The sequence below is a fragment of the Labeo rohita genome, chromosome 13 (assembly GCF_022985175.1).
Source record: "Labeo rohita strain BAU-BD-2019 chromosome 13, IGBB_LRoh.1.0, whole genome shotgun sequence".
NCBI lineage: Eukaryota > Metazoa > Chordata > Actinopteri > Cypriniformes > Cyprinidae > Labeo > Labeo rohita.
Window position 1 is genome coordinate 13,422,715 of NC_066881.1, and position 10,231 is coordinate 13,432,945.

Genomic DNA, 10,231 nt, shown 5'->3' on the forward strand with positions numbered 1-10,231 from the left:
CAGGCTTTTAGGACTGTGCTTCCAGGTTCCAACTGTATCCTGTGCTGGATCTTTGACCTGATACGCCAGTGCAGAATGAATGTTTAGATGCTTTTATCAGTCTGGGATTGATGGGCCACAGAGACGGAGCTGGCTCGCGCTGACGTGGGTTTGGTGATGAGAAGCACTACAATAAAAGTGTGTGAAGTGCTGCCATTAATAGCTACTGATATTCTTATATTAGAAATGATGTTCATTTAGAAACTCTTAGCTGTGATGACTCTTATGGAGATGAAATTGATTCAGTGTTAAGTTACACATGAGTTACTTATTATGAAATACACTTAGAGTACCAAGCTCTTCTTGTGCATCGTTCAGAACTGAATTAAGAACGGACCCTTTTCACAAGACTGTGATGACGCATTTCAGCCTCAACATCGTAAATCCGCAAAAGTTTTTTACATTTTGATTTTTAAAAAATTGTATGTGCATTTATAACACTATAATGTGTAACTCTAATGCGATGGTGTTTCTAATGCAGCGTCTATCGGAGGGATGGTAAATTTGACATTGTTCACTCTTCTGCTGTTAGTAGTCTCTCAATTTTTTTTGAAAGTCGTGAAAACACTATTGTGGAGTTTTTCTTTTGCTATTTACGCAAATGGAAATGCAAAAAATGTATTTGTGCTACTCTGGGGTATATTTGTAGAAATAGCCAAAAATACATTGTATGGATCAAAATTATTGATTTTTCTTTTATGCGAAAAGTCATTAGAAAATTAAGTTAAGATCATGTTTCATGAAGACATTTTGTAAAATTCCTACTGTAAATATATCAAAACTTTTTGATTAGTAATATGCATTAGTAAGAGCTTCATTTGGACAACTTTAAAGGTGATTTTCTCAATATTTTGATTTTTTTGCACCCTCGGATTCCATATATTCAAATAGTCATATCTCGGCCAAATATTGTGCTATCCTAACAAACCATACATCAGTGGAAAGCTTGTTTCAGCTTTCAGATGATGTATAAAGCTCAATTTCAACAAATTGACCCTTATGACTGGTTTTGTGGTCCAAGGTCACAAATGGGTTTATTACCGGTGATAAATGTAGTAAAATTGCAAGTCATTAAATTCCTCTTTCTGTCATCGAAATTCCAATTCAGCTTCCTGTGGGATTTGTCCAACTGAATTAACACTAGTACTGAGATCTTCAGTTTCTATTTCTGAGAGGTTTATGCATGATTCCATGTTAAGCAGGTAGTTTATATTTAATATTCAGTAATGAGATTTTTTTCTGTACAAAGTGTCCTGATACATTTTGGGGCTCACCTGTGTTTGTGCTTGTACCCGTTTTGATATTCCTTGAGTTGATCATAAATGCTGTCATGTAGGACTGTTTGTTTATGTGTGTGTTTGTTCTTAGGTGTTGGAGGACAATGATTACGGGCGTGCGGTGGACTGGTGGGGTCTCGGTGTGGTCATGTATGAGATGATGTGTGGCCGACTGCCTTTCTACAATCAGGACCATGAGAAGCTCTTTGAGCTCATCCTAATGGAGGACATCAAGTTCCCCAGGACCCTCTCTGCTGATGCCAAGTCCCTGCTGTCAGGCCTGCTCATCAAAGATCCCAATAAGAGGTTCTAAATACATTTCAATTTTTATTTTGCTTCTGTTATAGCACATATTTAGACATGAACTAACTGGTGTTCTGACTAAATACATGTCGCTTTCTTATGCTTTCCTGTCAGACTTGGTGGAGGTCCAGATGATGCTAAGGAAATTATGCGACATAGTTTCTTTGCTGGAATTGACTGGCAGGATGTCTATGATAAAAAGGTAATTCAGAATTTATGCTGTACTGCCTTCACCACTTCACATAATTCACAAAGGCTTAATAACAGATAATCAGTGGTCTTTAAAGATTTTTTTTTTTATCATTTTAGACTCTTTTATGTACCATTAACTTCTTTGTGTAAAACTTTTTACTTTTACTAAGGAAAAAAACAGAATAAACCTTTAATAAAAAAGTGTGCACAACCAAAATAGTTTGAACGGTGCATGTTAAGACAGAGGTTGTGTGAGACTCGGTGCACTAATAGGTCACTGTCACTTGAACAGCCTTCGTAAATAGCACAATGGTTGGCAGAGGAGGTGCGGTATAGAGGCGTTAGATTGAGCCCTCCAGCTCACCATACTATATGCAGTGTCAGATCTGCACAAACAGGTGCTCTGTGTTTTTTTTTTTTTTCATCCCCCTCTCTTCCTTCCTCAGCTGATACCTCCCTTCAAGCCTCAGGTGTCGTCAGAGACAGATACCAGATATTTCGATGAAGAGTTCACAGCTCAGACGATTACAATAACCCCACCTGAAAAATGTGAGTTTGTCTGTTTTTTGTTGTTTATCTCTGCATACATTGACAATTCAGTAATGACACAAAAGTGTATTGAAGAAAACATGCATGATGTTGTGCTGACTTAATTATCTTCTCAGTCATGAGGCGTATGCTGTGTACTAGATCATTTTTTGGCACAAATCTCGATCACCTGAAAATTATAAGTGTTGCTTTTTGTTCACACATAATTTTTAAGGTTTGTAAAGGTTTTTGACTGGTTATATTCATGAATTGTTCTTGAAATGTCATCTGATTTTCATCTCACATATATAGACCCAGAATCTGTAGACTAATATATATTTAAAGATGTTAAAATATTTACTACAGTCTTATACAAGTAGTTGAAAGCATTTTCATAACAGAAATTATTTTTATCAATGACATTTTATAAAGTCTAAGGTTTCTGCAATCTGCAATATTTTATAGTGCTATATATATCACAAATGTATCAGTTTCAGAAAAATACTAAGCAGCACAACAGTTTTCAACACAGATAATAAATGTTTCTTGAGCAGAAAATCAGCATATTAAATGATTTCTGAAGAATCATGTGACACTGAAGACGGGAGTAATGATGCTCAAAATTCAGCTTTGATCACACGAATAAATTAGATTTTAACATGTATTAAAATAGAAAACAGTTATTTGAATCTGTAATAATATTTAACATAATTAGTAGTTTTACTGTATTTGTAATCAAATAACTGCAGCCGTAAGAGCTTAAGAGACTTTTAAAAAAACATAAATAACTTTTCCGACCCCAGACATGTTAACAGTAGAATATATGTGATCCTGGACCACAAAATCAGACGGAAGTAGCAGGGGTATATTTGTAGCAATAGCCAAAAATACATCGTATGGGTCAAAATTATTGATTTTTCTTTTATGCCAAAAATCATTAGGACATTAGGTAAAGATCACGTTCCATGAAGATAAATTTCCCACCGTAAATGTATCAAAACTTAATTTTTAATTAGTAATATGCATTGCTAAGAACTTCATCTGGACAACTTTAAAGGTGATTTTCTCCGTATTTAGATTTTTTTGCACCCTCAGATTCCAGATTTTCAAATAGTTGTATCTCAGCCAAATATTGTCATATCCTGACAAACCATACATCAGTGGAAAGCTTTCAAATGATAAATATTTAAATTCCAGTTTCAAAAAAGTTACCCTTATGACTGGTTTTGTGGTCTAGGGTCATATATTTGACCTTTTATCTAATTATACATGAACTCTTGTTTTTTTTTTTTTTCAAAGTCATATACACCCAACATAAATAATAAATACATTTTTACACATTTATTACATGTACTTTTAACTGTGATTTTTTTCCAGTCCCTTCATAGATTTGCACACTATGTGACTGTGGACCAAAGGCTTAAATCTTTTAAAAAATATATCCTTTTAAGCCTTTCTGAGTCCTGTCGTTTTCAGAAATCTCTTTTGGTCAGAAGAGCAGATTTTTTAGATTATTAGATTTAGACTTGAAGTCATTATCATAGAGGTAAACCACTTTTCCATCAGCGACCTTGACTGTATAAACATTTATTAAACGATATGCTAATGTAAAACGCCTGAATGCTAAATTAAACAGGTTTGGGGAGTGTGAGGTGAAACAAGGCAGTAATATTTTCAAAATCAACGCCAAAGCGTATAGAAGGTCTTGTCGACATTTAGGATGTGTGGGACCAATTAAATTTTGTCTTCATAACCCTTTCAATAAAAGTAACAACCTTGTTTTCGCCTGCAAACTGTTAAGTCTTCCACAGACTCCGTATTCAACAGCTTGTTTCCTGTAAGTGTGTGGGTGCCAGTTTTTTGGCATATTGCAGGCTTTTTTGTGACCTGATGGGAAGCAGCTCAGATAAAGTTTTCTTCACAGTTAACTGGAGAAAACATTTCGTTTGCATGAGCCTGGCTGAACATGCTTCTGTGCCCTTCTCCGCAGTTGATGAAGATGGGATGGACTGCATGGACAACGAGCGGCGGCCGCACTTCCCCCAGTTCTCCTACTCGGCCAGCGGGAGGGAGTGAGCGCCACGCAGCCGACACTGCCTCATCTTCATCAAGGTTACCACTGGAACAAATTAGGTCTTCAGCTTCTAACAGCCCCGGCCCTTTTGACCCTCCATCGTCCGTCTTGGTTCTTTCATTTGTTTAGGTAGACCAAGGGAAACTTCTGATTTAGGGTGATGGGAATTTGCACGCCGGGTCGGACCGAGGTCCAGCCCGCTCAAACGTCCTCACAGCTCCAGCCCAAAGGTTGGGTCATGATGGGAGAACTTTTGCTGTTTGTCTTTGTGTTTCTCTCTTTGATTTGAGATGTCGCTTCACATTCCTTATTCGGTGGGAACTAGTATCAAAGTTGTTTGACACATCCATTCAGTTCAGATACATACATAATACTGCATGGCTAGTGATTCACATGGGTTTTGCGATTCTGGGTACACTCAGTGTAACTACTCAAAACTTCTCCAGTCTCAGCTGCTTCTGTTCTTACTGTTTTTAAGGTTCACCTTCTGTTATATAAAGTCAAAACTGCCATAAACGGTTTACTCAGGCTTCACAGAGTACATCTGTGTTCAGGACTAGCTTTACCCCTCATTGTAACTCAGTATTCCTCCGTACAAAGCCCTGTGAACCTGAGCTATGCAGCGCTAAACCCTCACTAAAACTACCCGTTAGAAATGCTATTCACCGAAGGCTTTCTTTCTTACATATCACTTCCTAAAAGCATTGTCCCAGTGGAAAAAAATGGTTTGACTGATGCGTTTTATGCACATCTGTGACGTACAGTTGATGATCAGACTAAATTCCCACAAAGCCCGAACTGTTTTTGAACAGTTGTGAGAAAGCCTTTCCACTCAACGCTCAATAGTGCGATCATAGTGTAACAACAACAACAAAAGCCAGCATTAATGGAAAGAATGACAGGAAGCACTTATTTTTTGTTTTATACGAAAAATGTGATAAGAAAATGTATTTAAGCGAATTTAATTTATTTTTCTTTTCGTTTGTTTATCCTTGCGTTCATTACGAGTGCTTTCTGAGTCTCCTTTTTAATAAATGCACCTAAGAAGGCTTACGAATGTAGATGGGTCACTGCAAAGGCCTTCATTTGTTAATTTTATTTTCCCTGAACTGTCTTCTTTTCATGCCAGTGTAGTGTTGTTCTTTTTTTTTTTTGTCCCTGACGGAGTCTGACTATATTCCTCAACATTGTGTGCAGTCTGAGTGAAGTTGAAGTGTGTTGCTTGTCTTTCAACCAATGAAAGGGCTGTAAAAGACCACACTGATTCATTCAGGTGGATAACTGTAAAGTCTGAAACAGAGCAGGATACACACCACATTGTGCTTTGCTTTACCTTTTAATGAGCATTTAAACATGGCGCAGCACATTCTCATCTTGTTTCAAGGTAGGACTGTGAACATGAAGGAATCAGTTTGCTAAAATGCAGATGTTGAGTAGTCAAATGCTATTTTTAAACACATTTGAATATGTAGGGCTGGGTAAAAAAAAACGATTTCTCGATTTTAATCGATTCTGAATTCTAAATCTATTCTAAACGATATTGATTCTTAAATCCCAAATATCGAATAGTCTAGACTTTTCAATAATTCTGAATAAGCATTGTGTCACATTTCATATGAAACAAAGTCTAAGATTTCAGTTCTGTGCATTTTATTACAGTATTCAAACAATAAATGCCGTTGTGACGCTGTTTAATGTCGTCTCATCCGCTTTAACCAGTTTCAGCACGAAGTGAAGATGAATAAACGTCCAAAGGTATGTTAAAAGATAGAGTACAACTTACCGAAATCCGTATCCTGTTTTATGTAATCGCTCAATCCGTGTTTCAACCGTGGAAAGACGTCAATATAACAGCTTGTAAACAATTTGTCACGTAACGTCTTATTTACCTCAGAGTAAACATACTCAGTGACCAAACTCGTTAGCTGGGAAAATTAACTTTAAAGAGAAGCACTTTGCTGAATATATGCAGCATGTAACATTCGTTAGTTTTTTTTTTTTTTTTGTTACTGTTCCTCAATGTTTGTTTGGATAAATCCGTCAAGTTTTTATGACTGCTACAATTTCATTGTTTATATTTAAAAAAAAAAAACGATTAGAGTATAAATATAACTATGTAATTGTAACTTACACAAACTTCAGTGAGTGTAATTTAAGCATTTGCATACTAATCAGTTCATTTTACCCTTCAATATTATAGTAATGTAGTACCAACTCACTCTCATGTATATTTTACAGCATTTGAGATTTCTTTCTTTCTTTGAGAAAATTTGGCATGTACTGTATTGATATATGTGACCCTGGACTGTCATAAGGGTCAATTTTTTTAAACTGAGATTTATACATCATCTGGAAGCTGAATAAATAGGCTTTCCATTCATAGAACAGGACAATATTTGGCTGAGATTCAACTATTTTAAAAAATTTGTAATCTGAGGGTGCAAAAAAATCTAAATATTGAGAATCGCCTTTAAAGTTGTCCAAATGAAGTTCTTTGCAATGCATATTACTAATCAAAAATTAAGTTTTGAGATATTTACAGTAGGAAATGTTCAAAATATCTTAATGGAACATCTTTAACTATATCCTAATGATTTTTGGCATAAAAGAAAAATCAATAATTTTGATCCATACAGTGTATTTTTGGTATTTGCTATAAATACACCTGTTCTGCTTAAGACAGGTTTTGTGGTCCAGGATCACTTACACAAAATAATTGATATTGAATTGAATCAAATCGTGAAATCTATATCAAAACCCAGCCCTACTTTGTTTTGCGACATCTAATATCATGCATCCATCACAGACTTGTATGCCAATCAGAAATTAGCATAAAAACCTTTGATAAACATTGAAATACTAGGATGTCTATATGAGTTATGAGCAAAAAAGTGACGAGTAAGTTAAGTTAAGTTAAGACGGTGTTTTTAAATTGGGATCAAAGGGAAATCTCTGGATTATTGAGTAATAATTTAATATATGCAGTACATTTCCTGACAGTGTTTGGCAATAAAACCTGCTGTCTGTCTGTGTGCGGTGTATGTTTTCCGAGTATAAAGATGGCTCTCGTGCATGTTGCTGTTGCGTTCAGTGTGTCAGTTTTAATTTTGTGCAGGAACGGCAAAATTTTTCATTTATATTTGGCACTTTTTGAGGAAATTTGGCCGAGTGCAGCCCCGAGGTTTGAGGTTAAGGTGAAGAGGGAAGTGATATAAGAGGAAGAAGCGAGTGTGTATATGAAACGTGACGTAGAAAAGGTCTGTTAGAGTGAGGCGTCTGAACTGGGGTTTTTGCATGTTTGTTAAGGACTGACGTGGATTTGATGACGGCTGGTTCTGGATTCAGAAAGTTTCTGTCCACATCCCTCACGCCAAACTGAGCTTTCCGCCAAAATGCCTGCGTCGATTGTGAGCATTGTGAATTGTCCAATGGTGTAATGTGAGATGCTGTAGCATGGTACTGTTGCTCTATTGCCAGTTTTGATTTCAGCCGAGCTTGAGGATGCTCTTTCGTTCAAACTGTGATGTCCAACCCAATAATGTTGTCTGACAGCACAGCGGTGGTACTGTGGGAAGATTCGCTGTTTGTGTCATTCTGTCTTCCAACTTACATGTTTTCCTTTTAGATCATTCCTTGTCTTTTTCCCATTCCCATTTCTTATTTATTGTTTTGAAGAGACAAAAAGTTAAAGAACTACCTGATTTAATGCAATGAGCTTACACTGCTGACTGTTTAGTTTTTTTTTGTTTTTTTTTGGTGTTCAATTCTTTTTGTTTTCTTATTTATCAGTGAATAACTTGAATATTTTTCAACTGTTTGTGTCTTGTTTTACATTTTCTGGTTAGGTAACATTTACAATTTCAATTTATATTGAATAGGGAGATGGAAGCACTCATTTTGTATTTTTTTTTTGCTTGTTTGTTATTGCTTTTTCACTTCAGAAAGTGATTTGTGATTGTACGGATTGTAGGATTATTCAATCATACTGTGACGCTGTTCATCCATTAACTTTAATATGCACTTGTGAGGGACCAAAGGGTTTTCCTCAAGACATGGAGAGGCAGGGAACGGTGATGTTTATCGGGGCGGTACCTTGCATGTTATAATACGTACTTTATTTAAACAGAAGAAGGGCCTTTGGCTTTGGCCAAATCAATCATACACTTTTGTAACTCCATATTTTAACACTTGGCTTTGTATCTGCCTGTAGTAGCACTTTCATACCCATTGCTCTTTTTATATAGCTCAGCATATAAAAAAAAAAAAAAAAAAAAAGGGTCCCTGCTTTGAAAAAAAAAAAGAAAGGAAAATAAAACAAGATAAAAGAAAGAAGAAAATACTTGAAAGCACAGATTCGCCCCTCATGGACCTCATGCTACTTTACTTTTCCTGAGTGATTGTGCTCTGTTATATGTAACGGTGCGGATGCGGATAGACCCGAAATGCTGCCAGGAGACACAAGCTTTGCCTGGTGACACAGACAGACTAATATTTCCCAAGATTCCCTAATGCTCTAGTGTTGTAGAAAAGTCGAGCTGTACCGTTGTCACCACTTCAAGAGTTTCAGAGGACAGTAAAGACACACGAAAGCCCAACCTAAAGATTCCCTGAATACTGAACTAGTGTGAGGAAGGGACCCATGGTGACATGGGCGGCACGGGCTCCATCCCTCCTAAGCGCACATCCGTGTGCACACTGCTGCTACTGTTTGTACTGTCTACAACAGACTTTCTCTATATCGCGCTCCTGGTAGTGTATTATGAATGAGCATGAATTGTAAAGTATTTATTTAAAAACAAAAAAAGACAAATCTTAAAAAAAGAAAAAAAAAACAAAAACATTTTATGTCCATGTAGCTTTAGAGTTTGTGACATTTCTTGACCTTGCTAGCTCTGTCATTAGATCCATGTTAAGAACTAGTCATGTGGTTAAGAATTTTACATGGAAGGGATTAACAGAAAAAAAATAAAAATAAAAAACTGTATTACCATCCATCATATATATAAAAAACAAAACAAAAAAAAAAAAAAAAAAAGTTTATTTCCTTGAATACAGTATAGGGCCCACGCGGATGCGGAAAGCTTATCTGCAAGAAACTGTTTTTGTACACTGTACATCCTAGTATTTTTACACGTAAATGTATATGATAGGGATGCACATTATTTTCCTTCTTACAGACTGCTTAAATAAAGCACTATGTCAATCTGCTTTGGCTCAAGTTGTGTCTCTTTGATTTATTTGCTCCAGACAAAATGTTTATGATTCACCGTAACACCTCAAAACCTGCTGATGGATTTACAACCAATATAGAAATAAGCAGAGCTCAATCATCAGATACAGTTTACAAAAAGTATTGAGTTGTAACAAACCCCCTAACGCATGTGGTGAGTTTTGTGGGGGGTAATTGAGAATGAATGGAGGAAAGTCATGTGAGAGGCAATGCTTCGCGATATGACTGGATGTGATTGGCTCGTGTGATAAATCCTGCATCTTGTGTTTGAGTGCGTTCCATGTTTGCAAATCAGTCTGAATGAACAATATAATGGTGTTAATTGGAAGACTAATTTTAAAAAGTAAGTAAACTCACACACTTAGATATTAACCAATTTCTTACAGCAAAATAAAACTAACGTGATCTGTGAGAGTTTTTAGTGAGTAATCAGCTTGGTGAAATTTAAAGTAAATCTGTAAGTCTGTGACCAATATTTACCAAGCTTTGATGATCCAAGAAATTTAAAATTTAGTTAACTGTTAAAAATAATAGGTTTATTATTTTGGAATAAATGTAAATGCTTAAAAAGACTATTCATATTTAGAG

At 36.0% G+C, this 10,231-nt stretch overlaps 1 protein-coding gene across 3 annotated transcripts in view; it reads left to right on the forward strand.

Annotated features, from left to right (window-relative positions):
• The window catches only part of akt3a (v-akt murine thymoma viral oncogene homolog 3a), a 117,787-nt gene extending 108,167 nt beyond the window's left edge, over window positions 1-9,620 (forward strand). For 2 of the 3 annotated variants that reach the window (XM_051125314.1, XM_051125316.1), the window contains 4 exons: window positions 1,408-1,622; window positions 1,734-1,821; window positions 2,258-2,360; window positions 4,330-9,620. In XM_051125314.1, coding sequence (XP_050981271.1) covers window positions 1,408-1,622; window positions 1,734-1,821; window positions 2,258-2,360; window positions 4,330-4,415 — 492 coding nt within the window. In that variant the 3' untranslated portion in view covers window positions 4,416-9,620. The remainder of the gene's footprint in view (window positions 1-1,407; window positions 1,623-1,733; window positions 1,822-2,257; window positions 2,361-4,329) is intronic. The other variant, XM_051125315.1, reaches the window with a different exon arrangement.
• The last annotated feature ends 611 nt before the right edge of the window (window positions 9,621-10,231 follow it).